General features: G+C 51.7%; 1 protein-coding gene across 1 annotated transcript in view; it reads left to right on the top strand.

Moving 5' to 3' along the window:
- The window catches only part of XKR5 (XK related 5), a 28,709-nt gene extending 10,659 nt beyond the window's left edge, over nt 1–18,050 (top strand). The window contains exons 2-7 of the mRNA XM_075341242.1: nt 112–295; nt 514–701; nt 5,346–5,555; nt 7,655–7,824; nt 9,873–9,984; nt 12,428–18,050. Of these exons, the coding sequence (XP_075197357.1) occupies nt 112–295; nt 514–701; nt 5,346–5,555; nt 7,655–7,824; nt 9,873–9,984; nt 12,428–13,500 (1,937 nt within the window). The 3' untranslated portion in view covers nt 13,501–18,050. The remainder of the gene's footprint in view (nt 1–111; nt 296–513; nt 702–5,345; nt 5,556–7,654; nt 7,825–9,872; nt 9,985–12,427) is intronic.
- The last annotated feature ends 570 nt before the right edge of the window (nt 18,051–18,620 follow it).

Raw genomic sequence — 18,620 nt, 5'->3', positions numbered from 1 at the left:
GTATTTTTGTATATTATGGAAGTCTTTCTCTCCCATTTCTTGGTTACTCCACTTTCTCTCACCTCCCATGTGTGCACACTGACTAATATTGGGTGTTGTGTTTTCCGGCAGAATGTGCGGCGGTCGCTCACTACTTCACCTCCTCGCAGTTCCTGTGGGCAGGATGGACTCTGGGTTTGCTCCTTCCTGGATGTCTGATACAAGTGATCAGTTTTGTCTGGTTTCGGGCTGATGGGCACCAGCATTGCTTCCTCCTGAGTCTGGCTCACATCTTGCAGCTTGGGATCCTGAAAAGGTACCGGTGATGGCTCCTCCTGACGCTGCGGGCTCTGAGTGGGCGGGCTCTGAGTGGGCGGGCTCTGAGTGGGCGGGCTCTGAGTGGGCGGGCTCGGGTCTGAGGGTGATGATGTCAGTAGATCAGATCTTATGTTCCCCATCAAAAATGTACAAGAGGAAATAGAGGGGCGAGTGATGTCCGGCTCCGTTCCTAATTATGGCCTCCCTTCCTTACAGGCACGTGGACTCTCTTCGACTTGTTCTGAGGAAAAATGATGAAAGCGCAAATGAGGATCAGGAGCTTGTGATGAAGCAGGGGGACCTGTCACTTCTCCGGCTGATAGAAGTCTTACTGCAGGCCCTGCCTCAGCTGCTCCTGCAGACGTATATATACATGACCCTGGACCACACTGACGGCTATGCAGGTCAGAGATCTCCTGAGAGACCACATATCACTTTATTTAGATGATGCTATTCTAGCTGTGTCCACTAGGTGGAGCCCTCCATATTCCCTTATTTAGGCTGCTTTCACACCTCCGGTTTGTGCTGAGCGGCACAATCCGGCTCAAAAACCTATGCAAAGGATGCGGCGGAAAAACCAGATCCGTTTCATAAGTTTTTCCATGCGGCCCGTCCGGTTTTTGACGGATGCGGCTTGATACTGAGCATGCGCAGTACAAAAAAACGCATCCAGCGTCCGGATGCGGTTTTTGCCGCAGGACGCTGCATCTGGCGTCCATAGGCTTGCATTGTGAATCGTGCCGGATCCGGCGCAATGTGGTTTTTTTTTCACCACACAAAAAAACGTGCCAGACAACGTTCCGTCCGGTCGCCGCATAGGCTAAATATGCCGCATCCGGCAAAAACCGGACACAACGCAAGGCCATGCGGCACAATACGGCGCTAATGCAAGTCTATGCGGGGAAAAACGCAACCGGCGGCAAAAAAAAAACGCATGCGTTTTTTCTGCAGAGCGCCGTATTGTGCTGCTCAGCAAAAACCGGATGTGTGAAAGCAGCCTAAGATGAACTATTCTAGCTGCTCCACTAGGGGGAGCCCTCCACATTCCCTTCTTTAGATTATGCTATTCTACCTGCCTCCACTAGGAGGAGCCCTCCACATTCCCCTCTTTAGATGATGCTATTCTACCTGCCTCCACTAGGGGGAGCCCTCCACATTCCCCTCTTTAGATGATGCTATTCTACCTGCCTCCACTAGGGGGAGCCCTCCATATTCCCCTCTTTAGATGATGCTGTTCTAGCTGCCTCCACTAGGGGGAGCCCTCCACATTCCCCTCTTTAGATGATGCTATTCTACCTGCCTCCACTAGGAGGAGCCCTCCACATTCCCTTCTTTAGATGATGCTGTTCTACCTGCCTCCACTAGGGGGAGCCCTCCATATTCCCTTCTTTAGATGATGCTGTTCTACCTGCCTCCACTAGGGGGAGCCCTCCACATTCCCTTCTTTAGATGATGCTATTCTAGCTGCCTCCACTAGGGGGAGCCCTCCACATTCCCTTCTTTAGATGATGCTATTCTACCTGCCTCCACTAGGGGAAGCCCTCCACATTCCCTTCTTTAGATAATGCTGTTCTAGCTGCCTCCACTAGGGGGAGCCCTCCACATTCCCTTCTTTAGATGATGCTATTCTAGCTGCCTCCACTAGGGGGAGCCCTCCACATTCCCCTCTTTAGATGATGCTATTCTAGCTGCCTCCACTAGGGGGAGCCCTCCACATTCCCCTCTTTAGATAATGCTGTTCTAGCTGCCTCCACTAGGGGGAGCCCTCCACATTCCCTTCTTTAGATGATGCTATTCTAGCTGCCTCCACTAGGGGGAGCCCTCCACATTCCCCTCTTTAGATGATGCTATTCTACCTGCCTCCACTAGGTGGAGCCCTCCACATTCCCTTCTTTAGATGATGCTATTCTAGCTGCCTCCACTAGGGGGAGCCCTCCACATTTCCCTCTTTAGATGATGCTATTCTACCTGCCTCCACTAGGGGGAGCCCTCCACATTCCCCTCTTTAGATGATGCTATTCCAGCTGCCTCCACTAGGGGGAGCCCTCCACATTCCCCTCTTTAGATAATGCTATTCCAGCTGCCTCCACTAGGGGGAGCCCTCCACATTCCCCTTTTTAGATAATGCTGTTCTAGCTGCCTCCACTAGGGGGAGCGCTCCACATTCCCCTCTTTGGATAATGCTGTTCTAGCTGCCTCCACTAGGGGGAGCCCTCCACATTCCCCTCTTTAGATGATGCTATTCTACCTGCCTCCACTAGGGGGAGCCCTCCACATTCCCCTCTTTAGATGATGCTATTTTAGCTGCCTCCACTAGGAGGAGCCCTCCACATTCCCTTCTTTAGATGATGCTATTCTAGCTGCCTCCACTAGGGGAAGCCCTCCACATTCCCCTTTTTAGATGATGCTGTTCTAGCTGCCTCCACTAGGGGGAGCCCTCCACATTCCCTTCTTTAGATGATGCTATTCTAGCTGCCTCCACTAGGGGGAGCCCTCCACATTCCCTTCTTTAGATGATGCTATTCTAGCTGCCTCCACTAGGGGGAGCCCTCCACATTCCCTTCTTTAGATGATGCTAGTCTAGCTGCCTCCACTAGGGGGAGCCCTCCACATTCTTTTCCTTAGATGATGCTATTCTAGCTGCCTCCACTAGGAGGAGCCCTCCACATTCCCTTCTTTAGATGATGCTATTCTAGCTGCCTCCACTAGGGGGAGCCCTCCACATTCCCTTCTTTAGATGATGCTATTCTAGCTGCCTCCACTAGGGGGAGCCCTCCACATTCCCTTCTTTAGATGATGCTATTCTACCTGCCTCCACTAGGGGAAGCCCTCCACATTCCCTTCTTTAGATGATGCTATTCTACCTGCCTCCACTAGGGGAAGCCCTCCACATTCCCCTCTTTAGATGATGCTATTCTAGCTGCCTCCACTAGGGGGAGCCCTCCACATTCCCTTCTTTAGATAATGCTATTCTAGCTGCCTCCACTAGGGGGAGCCCTACATATTCCCCTTTTTAGATGCCTACATATTCCCTTTAGATGCTATTCTACTGCCTCCACTAGGGGGAGCCCTCCACATTCCCCTTTCTTTAGATGATGCTATTCTACCCTCCCCCTTCTTAGATATGCATTCTATCCCTCTTAGATACCTCACACCTCTATGCCCTGCCTCCCCCCCCCCCCCCCCCCCCCCCCCCCCCCCCACCCCCATGCTCTTCTAGCTGCCTCCACTAGGGGAAGCCCTCCACATTCCCTCTTTAGATGATGCTATTCTAGCTGCCTCCACTAGGGGGAGCCCTCCATATTCCCTCTTATCTATTCTAGCTGCCTCCACTAGCTCCCCCCCCTAGACAGCCCCCACACCCCCCTCATAGCTGCCTCACTAGGGGAAGCCCTCCACATTCCCCTCTTTAGATGATGCTATTCTACCTGCCTCCACTAGGGGGAGCCCTCCACATTCCCCTCTTTAGATGATGCTATTTTAGCTGCCTCCACTAGGAGGAGCCCTCCACATTCCCTTCTTTAGATGATGCTATTCTAGCTGCCTCCACTAGGGGGAGCCCTCCACATTCCCCTTTTTAGATGATGCTGTTCTAGCTGCCTCCACTAGGGGGAGCCCTCCACATTCCCTTCTTTAGATGATGCTATTCTAGCTGCCTCCACTAGGGGGAGCCCTCCACATTCCCTTCTTTAGATGATGCTATTCTAGCTGCCTCCACTAGGGGGAGCCCTCCACATTCCCTTCTTTAGATGATGCTAGTCTAGCTGCCTCCACTAAGGGGAGCCCTCCACATTCTTTTCCTTAGATGATGCTATTCTAGCTGCCTCCACTAGGGGGAGCCCTCCACATTCCCTTCTTTAGATGATGCTATTCTAGCTGCCTCCACTAGGGGGAGCCCTCCACATTCCCTTCTTTAGATGATGCTATTCTAGCTGCCTCCACTAGGGGGAGCCCTCCACATTCCCTTCTTTAGATGATGCTATTCTACCTGCCTCCACTAGGGGAAGCCCTCCACATTCCCTTCTTTAGATGATGCTATTCTACCTGCCTCCACTAGGGGAAGCCCTCCACATTCCCTTCTTTAGATGATGCTATTCTACCTGCCTCCACTAGGGGAAGCCCTCCACATTCCCCTCTTTAGATGATGCTATTCTAGCTGCCTCCACTAGGGGGAGCCCTCCACATTCCCTTCTTTAGATAATGCTATTCTAGCTGCCTCCACTAGGGGGAGCCCTACATATTCCCCTTTTTAGATGATGCTATTCTACCTGCCTCCACTAGGGGGAGCCCTCCACATTCCCTTCTTTAGATGATGCTATTCTAGCTGCCTCCACTAGGGGGAGCCCTCCACATTCCCTTCTTTAGATAATGCTATTCTAGCTGCCTCCACTAGGGGGAGCCCTCCATATTCCCCTTTTTAGATGATGCTCTTCTAGCTGCCTCCACTAGGGGAAGCCCTCCACATTCCCTTCTTTAGATGATGCTATTCTAGCTGCCTCCACTAGGGGGAGCCCTCCATATTCCCTTCTTTAGATAATGCTATTCTAGCTGCCTCCACTAGGGGGAGCCCTCCATATTCCCTTCTTTAGATAATGCTATTCTAGCTGCCTCCACTAGGGGGAGCCCTCTATATTCCATATTCCCCTTTTTAGATGATGCTCTTCTAGCTGCCTCCACTAGGGGAAGCCCTCCACATTCCCTTCTTTAGATGATGCTATTCTAGCTGTCTCCACTAGGGGGAGCCCTCCATATTCCCCTTTTTAGATGATGCTATTCTAGCTGCCTCCACTAGGGGGAGCCCTCCATATTCCCCTTTTTAGATGATGCTATTCTAGCTGCCTCCACTAGGGGGAGCCCTCTACATTACCTTCTTTAGATGGTGCAATTCTTGATTTCACCACCAGAGGGATCTCCCAGCATTTAGTTACTACCGTAGGTTCAGTAGAAGCTGTATATAGCTGTATACCTTCAGCTCCACGTGACCAGGGCCCCTAAAAAAAAAAAAGTTTTATTAATAATAATGAATTTGTCTATCTTTCTTGTTGCAGTGTGCTGCGCTCTGCTGTGCCTGCTGTCGCTGTCCTGGGCGCTGGTCTCCTTCAGTCACTTCTTGTGCCTCCTGAGGCCGGGCCACCTCTGCTTGCCATGGGCGTCGGTGCTGTGCCAGCTTCTGTGGAGGATGGGTATGATCGGCACCCGGGTGATGGCGCTCATCGTGTTTGCCAGAGTTTATCACTTTTGGGTGTTTGCTATAGGAGGTGAGGGCTGATTTTGAAATCCTCTGTGCTGCTGTGGCTCCTGCTCTCCCTGCCTCCCCCACATCACTACACTGCCCCGGACCCATGAGGACCGATCCCTGCTCCTCTCCTGACATCCTCTGTGCTGCTGTGGCTCCTGCTCTCCCCGCCTCCCCCACATCACTACACTGCCCCGGACCCATGAGGACCAATCCCTGCACCTCTCCTGACATCCTCTGTGCTGCTGTGGCTCCTGCTCTCCCCACATCACTACACTGCCCCGGACCCATGAGGACCAATCCCTGCTCCTCTCCTGACATCCTCTGTGCTGCTGTGGCTCCTGCTCTCCCCGCCTCCCCCACATCACTACACTGCCCCGGACCCATGAGGACCGATCCCTGCTCCTCTCCTGACATCCTCTGTGCTGCTGTGGCTCCTGCTCTCCCCGCCTCCCCCACATCACTACACTGCCCCGGACCCATGAGGACCGATCCCTGCTCCTCTCCTGACATCCTCTGTGCTGCTGTGGCTCCTGCTCTCCCCGCCTCCCCCACATCACTACACTGCCCCGGGCACATGAGGACCGATCCCTGCTCCCCTCCTGATCTCCTCTGTGCTGCTGTGGCTCCTGCTCTCCCCACCTCCCCCACATCACTACACTGCCCCGGGCACATGAGGACTGATCCCTGCTCCTCTCCTGACATCCTCTGTGCTGCTGTGGCTCCTGCTCTCCCCGCCTCCCCCACATCACTACACTGCCCCGGACCCATGAGGACCGATCCCTGCTCCTCTCCTGACATCCTCTGTGCTGCTGTGGCTCCTGCTCTCCCCGCCTCCCCCACATCACTACACTGGACCCATGAGGACCGATCCCTGCTCCTCTCCTGACATCCTCTGTGCTGCTGTGGCTCCTGCTCTCCCCCACATCACTACACTGCCCCGGGCACATGAGGACCGATCCCTGCTCCCCTCCTGATCTCCTCTGTGCTGCTGTGGCTCCTGCTCTCTCCACCTCCCCCACATCACTACACTGCCCCGGGCACATGAGGACCAATCCCTGCACCTCTCCTGACATCCTCTGTGCTGCTGTGGCTCCTGCTCTCCCCACATCACTACACTGCCCCGGACCCATGAGGACCAATCCCTGCTCCTCTCCTGACATCCTCTGTGCTGCTGTGGCTCCTGCTCTCCCCGCCTCCCCCACATCACTACACTGCCCCAGACCCATGAGGACCGATCCCTGCTCCTCTCCTGACATCCTCTGTGCTGCTGTGGCTCCTGCTCTCCCCGCCTCCCCCACATCACTACACTGGACCCATGAGGACCGATCCCTGCTCCTCTCCTGACATCCTCTGTGCTGCTGTGGCTCCTGCTCTCCCCCACATCACTACACTGCCCCGGGCACATGAGGACCGATCCCTGCTCCCCTCCTGATCTCTTCTATGCTGCTGTGGCTCCTGCTCTCCCCCACATCACTACACTGCCCCGGGCACATGAGGACCGATCCCTGCTCCCCTCCTGATCTCCTCTGTGCTGCTGTGGCTCCTGCTCTCTCCACCTGCCCCACATCACTACACTGCCCCGGGCACATGAGGACCAATCCCTGCACCTCTTCTGACATCCTCTGTGCTGCTGTGGCTCCTGCTCTCCCCACCTCCCCCACATCACTACACTGCCCTGGGCTCATGAGGACAGATCCCTGCTCCCCTCCTGACATCCTCTGTGCTGCTTTGGCTCCTGCTCTCCCCGCCTCCCTCACATCACTACACTGCCCCGAGCATATGATGACTGATCCCTGTTCCCCTCCTGATCTCCTCTGTGCTGCTGTGGCTCCTGCTATCCCCCACTGCTCCGGGCACATGAGGACTGATCCCTGCTCCTCTCCTGACCGCCTCTGTGCTGCTCTGGCTCTCCCCGCCTCCCCACATCACTAAACTGCTTCAGGCACATGAGTATCGATCCCCGCTCCTCTCCTGACCTCCTCTGTGCTGCTGTGGCTCCTGCTCTCCCTGCCTCCCTCACATCACTAAACTGCTTCAGGCACATGAGGACCGATCCCTGCTCCCCTCCTGACATCCTCTGTGCTGCTGTGGGTCTGATGTCTCCTTTGTCTCCCGCAGGTGCTCACTGGCTGGTGATGTCCTTCTGGCTGGTGGCTCAGCAGACTGACGTTATCTCCACTCCTTGTTATTGGAGACTGTTCAATATCCTCCTGGGCGCCGTCTACACCTTCTGCTTCATTAACGTCCGGGACGGACCCTCCCGCTATCGTGTCGCCATCTTCTATGTGGTGAGAAGCCCCTTGTTTGTTCTAAGCATCTTCTATGTGGTGAGAAGCCCGTTGTTTGCTCTAAGCATCTTCTATGTGGTGAGAACCCCGTTGTTTGCTCTAAACATCTTCTATGTGGTGAGAAACCCGTTTTTTGCTCTAAGCATCTTCTATTGGTGAGAATCCCGTTGTTTGCTCTAGGCATCTTCTGTGTGGTGAGAACCCCGTTGTTTGCTCTAAGCATCTTCTATATGGTGAGGACCTTGTTGTTTGCTCTAAGCATCTTCTATATGGTGAGGACCCTGTTGTTTGCTCTAAGCATCTTCTATATGGTGAGGACCCTGTTGTTTGCTCCAGGCATCTTCTATGTGGTGAGGACCTTGTTGTTTGCTCTAAGCATCTTCTATATGGTGAGGACCTTGTTGTTTGCTCTAGGCATCTTCTATGTGGTGAGAACCCCGTTATTTGCTGTAGGCATCTTCAGCTGTAGGAAGGGATTTTACAGACTGGACTGTATGTTTGGCTTCCATGGCGGACCTGGGGCCGTCTTTGTCTTTAGTACTAAGAAGTTTCCCGAGCAGCTGTCCTACGAACGCTAAACTTGGTCTTTAAAAGCTTTTAGAACAATGGCCATAATCTGTAACATAAATGGATATATTTAAAGGGAACCTGTCATGAGAAATGTCCCCTAAAACCTCACAGATTCCCCCTCTGCAGCTCCTGGGCTGCATTCTATAAAGGTCCCTGTTATGATTGTGGCCACTTTCTGACCTAAAAAAAGTGTTTATAAAGTTGTACCTTTTTTGCTTCTGATTCTGTAAATCCGTCACGGGGGCGGGCTGCCTGATGGCCGTTAGTCTGCCCCCTGGTCCTGTATGCCGCCCCCATCGCTGATTACAATAATGCTGGACGCCGCCCCCTGCTTCATCCATCGCCGCGCATGCCCAGTGCCCATCTCTCGGGGATGAGCACTGTGCCTAGCGTCACCGCTGGTGACGTGCACGCAGGGTCAAGCGCGCTGCTGCAGACCCCCACGTCACCTCCTTGCCATCGGGGCAAGATGGGAAGGAGGTGACGTGGGGGTCTGCAGCAGCGCGCTTGCGCAGAACGAAGCAGGCCGAGGGGGAAAGCGCGGCCCCGCGATTATGGGCGGTTGCTTAGGAATAAACATCACAGCACCGCCCATAATCTTAACCCTGCGTGCACGTCACCAGCGGTGACGCTAGGCACAGTGCTCATCCCCGAGAGATGGGCACTGGGCATGCGCGGCGATGGATGGAGCAGGGGGCGGCGTCCAGCATTATTGTAATCAGCGATGGGGGCGGCATACAGGACCAGGGGGCAGACTAACGGCCATCAGGCAGCCCGCCCCCGTGACTGATTTACAGAATCAGAAGCAAAAAAGGTACAACTTTATAAACACTTTTTTTAGGTCAGAAAGTGGCCACAATCATAACAGGGACCTTTATAGAATGCAGCCCAGGAGCTGCAGAGGGGGAATCTGTGAGGTTTTAGGGGACATTTCTCATGACAGGTTCCCTTTAAGGTGAAAATCAACTACTGCAAGTGGCTTTCATTCAGACTTTGCACTGGCCGCTTTCTATAGCCTCTAACTATTGCTGGCTGCAGAATGAGTTAACTGGGCATCTATCAGTGAGACTGATTGGTTATAGACGCTTACTTTTTTTTTTTTACTATTTTTATTGGCTGATTTATGATTACAAACAACACCAAAGTTGCTCTGAACTTTGGTGTGGTCCTAAATCAGCAGAGAAGAGCTCACTGACAGATTCTCAGTTTTCTCAATCTGTAGTCAGCAATGGATAGAGCATCACAGAGGCTATAGAAGGGGAAACGATGCAACATTTTTAATGAAACCCAATTGCAAAATGATTTGTAGCCTCAAGGGCACACATTTATGGGAGAAAAGACCCCAAAGGTGTCCACATCTTTTAAGTGAATGCGATAGATCAGCAGTATGTGGATGGGGGGAGGGGAGGAGGAAAGGGGTTAATAATCCTGGTCCGTTGTGTTCTGTGAGTGACGCTGTCCTTGTGTCGTCCCCGTAGATCATGTTGTTAGAAAACTGCATCCTGCTGCTGCTGGCCACACACTTCCTGCAGGGGGCGGCGTGGAGCAGTGTGAAGCTGTCGGTGGCCGTCCTGTCCGGCTTTCTCATCGGTGAGTGTGGGGGGATTGGGTGGGCCGCGCAGAGCCGCGCGCCGGCGTGGAGCAACGCCGGTCACCAGCACAAAGCTTTCCTTCATATTTCCCCTTTCACTGTGTAATTGTAGATAATTTGTAGAATAAATGGCGGCTGCGCACAGAGCCGCCGGAACCAATCAGCATTATTCACCTTGTAAATTGAATCCTACGCTTTTTTAAGTAGCGCTCTGCCGAATTATTAGTGTCTCCTCCTATGCAGTGTGCTCGGCTCGCTCATTCTGCTAGGAAACCATCAGCAAGCAGCAGGATGGTATCTCTCATTGGGTGGTCTGAGGACGGCCATGCTTATAGGCCACCAGCGCCTGCCGTACAGAGAATGGCAGCTCTGCTGTGACTGCTGGGAATAAGGGGTGCTCAGCTATGACTGCTGTGACTACTGGTGGTAAGGGGGTCTCTGCTATGACTACTGGTGGTAAGGGGGTCTCTGCTATGACTACTGGGGGTAAGGGGGCCTCTGCTATGACTACTGGTGGTAAGGGGGTCTCTGCTATGACTACTGGGGGTAAGGGGGTCTCTGCTATGACTACTGGGGGTAAGGGGGTCTCTGCTATGACTACTGGGGGTAAGGGGGTCTCTGCTATGACTACTGGGGGTAAGGGGGTCTCTGCTATGACTACTGGGGGTAAGGGGGTCTCTGCTATGACTACTGGGGGTAAGGGGGTCTCTGCTATGACTACTGGGGGTAAGGGGGTCTCTGCTATGACTACTGGGGGTAAGGGGGTCTCTGCTATGACTATTGGGGGTAAGGGGGTCTCTGCTATGACTACTGGGGGTAAGGGGGTCTCTGCTATGACTACTGGGGGTAAGGGGGTCTCTGCTATGACTACTGGGGGTAAGGGGGTCTCTGCTGTGACTACTGGGGGTAAGGGGGGCTCTGCTGTGACTACTGGGGGTAAGGGGGGTTCTGCTGTGACTACTAGGGGTAAAGGAGGCTCTGCTATGACTACTGGGGGTAAGGGGGTCTCTGCTATGACTACTGGGGGTAAGGGGGGCTCTGCTGTGACTACTGGGGGTAAGGGGGGCTCTGCTGTGACTACTGGGGGTAAAGGGGGCTCTGCTGTGACTACTGGGGGTAAGGGGGGTTCTGCTGTGACTACTAGGGGTAAAGGAGGCTCTGCTGTGACTACTGGGGGTAAGGGGGGTTCTGCTGTGACTACTAGGGGTAAAGGAGGCTCTGCTATGACTACTGGGGGTAAGGGGGGTCTCTGCTATGACTACTGGGGGTAAGGGGGGTCTCTGCTATGACTACTGGGGGTAAAGGAGGCTCTCCTATGACTACTGGGGGTAAGGGGGGCTCTGCTGTGACTACTGGGGATAAGGGGGGTTCTGCTGTGACTACTGGGGGTAAAGGGGGCTCTCCTATGACTACTGGGGGTAAGGGGGTCTCTGCTATGACTTCTGTGACTACCGGGGGTAAAGGGCGCTCTGCTATGACTGCTGTGACTATTGGGGGTAAGGGGGCTCTGCTATGTGTGTTGTGACTACTGTGGGTAGGGGGGCTCTGCTATGTCTGCTGTGACTACTGGGGATAAGGGGGGCTCTGCTGTGACTACTGTGGGTAGGGGGGCTCTGCTATGTCTGCTGTGACTACTGGGGGTAAGGGGGGCTCTATGACTGCTGTTACTACTGGGGGTAAGGGGGGCCTCTGCTATCTGTGCTGTGACTACTGTGTGTAGGGGGCTCCGCTGTGACTACTGGGGGTAAGGGGGGCTCCGCTGTGACTACTGGGGGTAAGGGTGGCTCCGCTGTGACTACTGGGGGTAAGGGGGGCTCCGCTGTGACTACTGGGGGGGTCTGCTATGACTTTTGTGACTACTGTGGGTAAGGGGGGGGGTCTCTGCTATGACATGACTGCTGTGACTACTGGGGGTAAGGGGGGCTCTGCTATGTCTGCTGTGACTACTGGGGGTAAGGGGAGTGGTGAAGGGGACAGCTGTGACTACTAAGGGGGCTCTGCTGAGAAAGGGGTTTCCATTGTTGTGATTACTTGGGGTAAAGCAATGATGAAGCGCAGGGCTGAGCAGCAGCAGAGTAAGGGTAGCCTATTCTTTGACGGCAGCAGTGCCTATACAGAGCGCAGCAGGATGATTATGTCAGGATGCTGCACTCTGCATAGGCAGCAACTGAGATAACAGACTGCGTGGTGCTCTCACTTTTTGTGAAATGGGAGATAGACACTTACTGGGGGAGCGCTCATAAAAAGAAAATTGGTAAAGGTAGGCCGTACTGTGCAGCGGTGGCCGGTGAAGGGGTTCTGCTGAGACTACTGGGGAGATGGAAGAAGTTACTACTGTGAGAAAAGGGAACCACAGCCGCTTGTTCAGTTAATCTGACAATTAGATGCTTCTTTGTGGTAATTTCCTCTTTTTGTGTTTTTCTTTTTGTTCCCCCTCCTCAGGCTGTGCTGCCCTAATTATATATTACACCCTTCTGCACCCCAAATCCACAGAAATATCTCAAAGCTTCAAAAAATCTGGATCTGGCCTTCACGGGAGGGACGAGGAGTCTCCTTACTCCTTCAGAGGGTGGCAGAAGACTTCTCGGAAAGAGGCGGCAGACGATGCACTTCCTAAAGAAAACTTTACGGACCGCGAAAGGGTCGATCAGGAAGATCTTCCGTGGAGGAAGGTTGCCGAAAAACAGCATCGCCTCCTGCTCCTAAAGCTAGCCATGAAGACTGGAAACCTGTCAAAAATCAACGCGGCCTTTGGCGACGGTGGCATCGGAGACCTCTTCTGTCTTCAAGGTGTGACCGATGCCCAGGACCCACTGGTGAAGAGCGGTTGTGTTTCAGGAGGCCACGTCAAAAGTGGGTTCTTGATGTCTGAATCATGGTCTTTGGGCAAAACACCTGTAGACGGTGGTCAGGGTCACAAGTATGGTCCTCATGGTCCCTCCACTTACGATAGCCTTCATGACGGTGTGGTTGGTACTGTGCCTACTGGTGTTGGCTCTGGGAAGTCATTAGAGATGGCTAACGCTTGCTCTCCAAGCAACGGCATGATTGGGAGTGGCACATTGTACTTCAGTGCCCACACGGATGGTATGGTGGCATCTGGCAACGGCACAGTGTGCATTGTGGAGGTCCCCAAGAATGTCGCGATGCAGACCCCCATAAAAGAGCTAGAACCAGCCGAAAGCAAGGATCTTCAAGTCTTGTGTGTCAGTCCCATTCTCAGCTTGGCCACCAATAGTAACTTCCACCGGAGCATGGCAGAAGACGTGGGAAGTCTGTGCGAAGAAGCCGAGATGACCAATGATGACTCCGCCATTACCGAGACTTCAGGGACACGAGGCTTCCATTTGTTACCTACAGGGGCTCTGCCTCCTGTCGTGAAGGGAAGACTCATCCAAGAAGAACAACCTTGCTTCACCTCAACTCCGAAGCCTCAAGCAACTGCGGCGGATGTAAGACCACGGGAGGAGACCAAAGCCAGGAGAAAGCTCGAGAATATGATCTCAAGAACTTAGGTCCTAGGTGACCTCTTCTGGAGAAATTGGGAGGTCTCCTCTATGAGATGAGTCTGTTATTTGGTTCTTGATGGATCCCATCAGCCATTTGGTCTTCAGTTTCGAAACGAAGGAGACCTGTTCTGATTGATGTTCACTACGGATGGTACAAGCTGCGTTCCTCAACCAAGATCAGTATTTGAAGGTTTCCAAGTCGGTTTCTTCTCCTCAAACTTGGGCGCCCACCGTCGAATTCCTCTTTTTTTACCATTACAGATCGTACGTTGGGTGTTTGTCTATCCCTATCGTATATCTTAAATTGAAAGCCATGGCTGCCTTTTTCCCTTTTTGAGGGGGAAATGTTTCTGTAAGGTTTTTCTTTTGGTTGGGTGGGTGTTAAAGGGAATTTTACATAACGCCCAAGTCACCCAGCGTTGAGACTGATAAATGATAAACCCGATGGTGCACTTTATATGGGGTAATCTGTATGATGACCCAAAAATATTGGGGGTACAGAGGTTCCTGAATTTGTGTTAGGGTTTTTCTGTCCATGCCGTTCATGTCCTGGCAGTAGGTGTCCTCGAAAAGTAGGATGGGGGAAGCGGCATGATCCACTTTTGCATAACATTCCCTATAGGCTCCAACAGCAGCCACTGCCAACTCTCACAATGAACTGTGATGACCTCATGAGGTCACAGCAGTGATGTTAAAAATTAGCTTGTAACCTTCCGCAGGTAGTGACGAGTGGTGGCGTGATGAGTTCACAGTAGGTCAGTGCCCACGGTTCTCTTCCTGCTTTCTGTGAGAACCTGCAGTGAACTCATGACGTCACCGCTCATCACTGACGCACTTACTATGTGACACCACTGCTGTGACCTGCGGTGACCTCATGAGGTCATCCCAGTTCACTGCTTTGGTTCTTAAAGCAGTGTGTGAAAGCTGGCAGTAGCTGCTGTTCCTGCTTATAGGGAACGTTCTGTTCTGCAGAACCAGGCGAGGAGGAAAATCGAGGAACCCATATGATGACCCAAAAATATTGGGGGTACACAGGCTCCAGAATTGGTGTTAGGGTTCTTTCTGTCCATTCCGTTTTTCTCCTGGCAGCAGGTGCCCTCAAAGTAGGATGGGGGAAGCCGCATGATCCGGGGGTCTATTCAATATGTGGTCTTAGTGCCCCCCATAGTATAACGAGATGAGTCCTCTCCCCTTATCCATAATCCATGTTACGGTAAAGAACCCAAAAAAGTTTCACCCCCTGCCCCGGCATTTTACCAACTCTGCTATGATCTATCGAATTCGCAGCCGTTGCCGCATGAAAAACCGTATCTGAGTCTGGCGCCCCCTAGTAAGGAAACTTTTTAATTTAATGCTTAATTTAGGGAACCCAAGAGATTGGAAAGCCGTCAGTGGCGCCACCCAGAGGCCACATCTAGGTATTATGCGGCCTTATATATCTCATGTATATGTTTACTGGACGGAGGGCGACGCCTGGAATAGCTTATTACGTTTAATAGTGGTCTTAATAATTTATTAATATAAACTGTAGCCTTTATAGCTTTTATATACATTTCTATATATTAATGTCAAATATTTATTAACCCCACGGTCTCACATTTCCTGGGATGGCGTGATATCGCCGCGGTACTAAAGTCTCGTCTTGTCCCATGATGCTTTTGCGGTTTATGTTTTTATACGACATTTTGATTAGTCGTATTCTGAGCGTAATATACGATGTGGACACTAATATACTGTATAGCTACAAGAATGCTGGCAGGTGGTACTGAAAAGGTCCGATTTAAAGGGGTCGGGCCTGCTTTACATGGCTCCTTTTTAAAATGTCCCATTGGTTCAGGGCAAGAATGGGAACCAAAAAAAGTCCTGAAACATTTTGGGGGGTACTGTAATTGTCACCACCTTCCATGAAGACCTGGGGGAGACCTGAGCATTACTACTAAAGAGGAGGCGGCGCCGGGGAACCTCAGCTAAAGAGGAGGCAGCGCCGGGGAGCCTCAGCTAAAGAGGAGGCGGCGCCGGGGAGCCTCAGCTAAAGAGGAGGCGGCGCCGGGGAGCCTCAGCTAAAGAGGAGGTGGCGTCGGGGAACCTCAGCTAAAGAGGAGGTGGCGCCGGGGAACCTCAGCTAAAGAGGAGGTGGCGCCGGGGAACCTCTGCTAAAGAGGAGGTGGCGCCGGGGAACCTCTGCTAAAGAGGAGGTGGCGCCGGGGAACCTCAGCTAAAGAGGAGGTGGCGCCGGGGAACCTCAGCTAAAGAGGAGGTGGCGCCGGGGAACCTCAGCTAAAGAGGAGGTGGCGCCGGGGAACCTCAGCTAAAGAGGAGGTGGCGCCGGGGAACCTCAGCTAAAGAGGAGGTGGCGCCGGGGAACCTCAGCTAAAGAGGAGGTGGCGCCGGGGAACCTCCGCTAAAGAGGAGGTGGCGCCGGGGGGCCTCAGCTAAAGAGGAGGTGGCACCAGAGAATCATCTTTTAGGGTTCAGTCACATCTGCATATAAAATCTGCGAGTGCAATGCGATGAAAAAATCACATTGCACTCGCACCAATGTTAAACAATAGAGCAGAGCACATCTGCTAGATTTCCCTCTGCAAATGCGCATGGAAAATCTCACTGCTGGGAGTGGCTGCGTGCTGCACCAATACAAGTCAATGGGTCCAAGAAAATGTGCGGCACACGGACATGCATTTTTAACGTGGAGTTTTACATACTGTTAAATTTAAAAAGATATAGGTATGTAGCAGATACATATATAATGTCCCACCCTTGCATATTGGAATATTGCCTTCCATGTCGCACTAAAGGGTGTTTAGTCTTGTCCTTAGACCCAAATTCAATTAATTTATAAAAAAAAAAATGACCTGGGATCTCCCTTTTATATTTAGTAGCCAGCTAAGGTAAAGCGGAGAGCTGCAGACCCCAGCTGGCAGCTTTACCTTTGCTGGTAATCCAAAACAGAGGTCACCCAATGCCATTTTATTTTAAATTATTAATTTATTACTAATCAATTAATTAAAAAAACAAAAATATAGGATCTCTCCCCAAATTGGATCACCAGCCAAGATAAAGCGGACAGCTGGGGTCTGGATTCTCAGGCTGGGGAGGCCCATGGTTATTGAGCCCTCCCCAGCCTAAAAATAGCAGGCCACAGCCGCCCCACAAGTGGTGCATCCCTTAGCTGTGTCCATCCTGGCACTTTCGCGTTGGCTCATTCCATTGCCCTGGTGCATTGGCAATCGGGGTAATATATGGGGTTGATGCCAGCTGTGTATTGCCAGCTGGCATCAAGCCCTGGTATTAGTAATAGGTGGGCATCTAACAGTCACCTCCATTACTAATCTAGTATTTGTAAATGGTAAAAAATACAACTACCTTTTTTTATATATAATAAAACCCCCATCCCAGCCCTCATTCACCAGTTTATATGAAAAACAAAAAAAAAAAAACTTTCAGGTCGACCCTAATCCACAAGGAGGTCCCACGACGTTCCTCCAAAGCAAACCTGAAAGACCTAAAAAGAGAGAAATATTAAAGAAAAAAAAACATGAGACATCCTCATTCACCAATATGTTACTCTCCAAAACTCTAATCCAAGGTCCGTAATAATCCATATGGAGGTCCCACGTCGTTCCCAGGCTCAGTGCCCCAGCCTATGAAGAACAGAACGTTCCATATAGGGTGGAACAGCAGCCACTGTAGCCTCACGCATTGCTGTGTGAGAAATACAGCAGTGAACTGCGATGACCTCATGAGGTCACTGCAGGTCACAGTAGCATGTAACCTTCCAAGGCCAGTGAAGAGAGGTGATATCATGAGTTCACAGCAGGTCAGTGCCGGCGAGTATCACACTGCTTTGTGTGAAAACCTGCAGTGAACTCATGACATAACTACTCATCACTGACCCTACTGTGTGACACAGCTGCTGTGATCTGTGGTGATCTCATGAGGTCATTGCAGGTCACAGCAGTGGTGTCACGCAGTAGTGTGTAACCTTCTGCAGATAGTGACGTCATGAGTTCACAGCAGCTCAGTGGCCGCGGCTTCCGTGCTGCTTTGTGTGAGAAACTGCGGCGAACTCATGATGTCACCGCTCTTCACTGACACGCTAATGTGTGACACCACTGCTGTGACCTCGGGTGACCTCATGAGGTCATCACAGTTCACTGCTTTGGTTTTCACGGTAGTGTGTGAGAGTTGGCAGTGGCTGCTGTTCCAGCCTATAGGGAACGTTTTGTTCTTTAGGACCAGGCATTCGCATGACATACGGAATGATCCTCGCATCTCCAAGACTGTTCAGGAGCAACATCGGACGACGCAGATGTGAGTGAACCCTTAAAGAGGTGCTGGCGCTAGAGAACCACCCTTAAAGAGAAGGTGGCGCTCCAAGAGGTTTATATATATACACAAATATATATACTGTATATGCCTCACCTGATTGTACTCTGCTGACATGCCCCCGTTATTGTCTCTATGATACAGAGGGTCCGTTCTTGGTGACCAGATATATATTTTGACTGTTACACAAAGTCTTATGTTACCCTATTAGTATCTGTCTATATGAAATAAAGAACATGGTTCCACCCGTGTGCTGCTCTGATTACATCGTCACAAAGGCTTGTCCTGGATTTGTAAAACATGGCTGTTTTGCTCCAGAGACCGTATCACAGCTGTATACTGGATGTGGTAATCCACTGAGGTGCAGTACCACACACAGCCTGCAGACTAGGGTGGCGTTGTTGTGTTTGGAGGAAAGCGACAATGTTTTACTAATCCTATAACCTCCCTTTTAAGGTCTATGTTTGATATATTTCTCCAACAAAAAGGGATGGTCTTGTCCTATTCTGCTATGTGTTATTAAACCTAAAAGGTCTCATTAAAAACTCAACATCCTCCTAACCAATTCACACAGATGTCACAGCTCTCCTCCTCGACAATCACTGATAACACAGCATGCACCATTCACAATAGATATCACAGCTCACCTCCTCCTCCTGTACATTCACTGATAATACTTCTGTGTACAGTAGTTAACAAAGAATCCACCATTCACAATAGGTGATGTCACAGATCACCTCCTCCCCCCCTGTACAATGACTGATTACACCTTTTTATACAGCAGGTAACACAGGATCCAC

This window comes from Anomaloglossus baeobatrachus, chromosome 3, assembly GCF_048569485.1.
Source record: "Anomaloglossus baeobatrachus isolate aAnoBae1 chromosome 3, aAnoBae1.hap1, whole genome shotgun sequence".
Lineage (NCBI taxonomy): Eukaryota > Metazoa > Chordata > Amphibia > Anura > Aromobatidae > Anomaloglossus > Anomaloglossus baeobatrachus.
The sequence above is the reverse complement of the archived record's forward strand: the minus strand, read 5'-3'. Positions and strand labels throughout refer to the sequence as shown.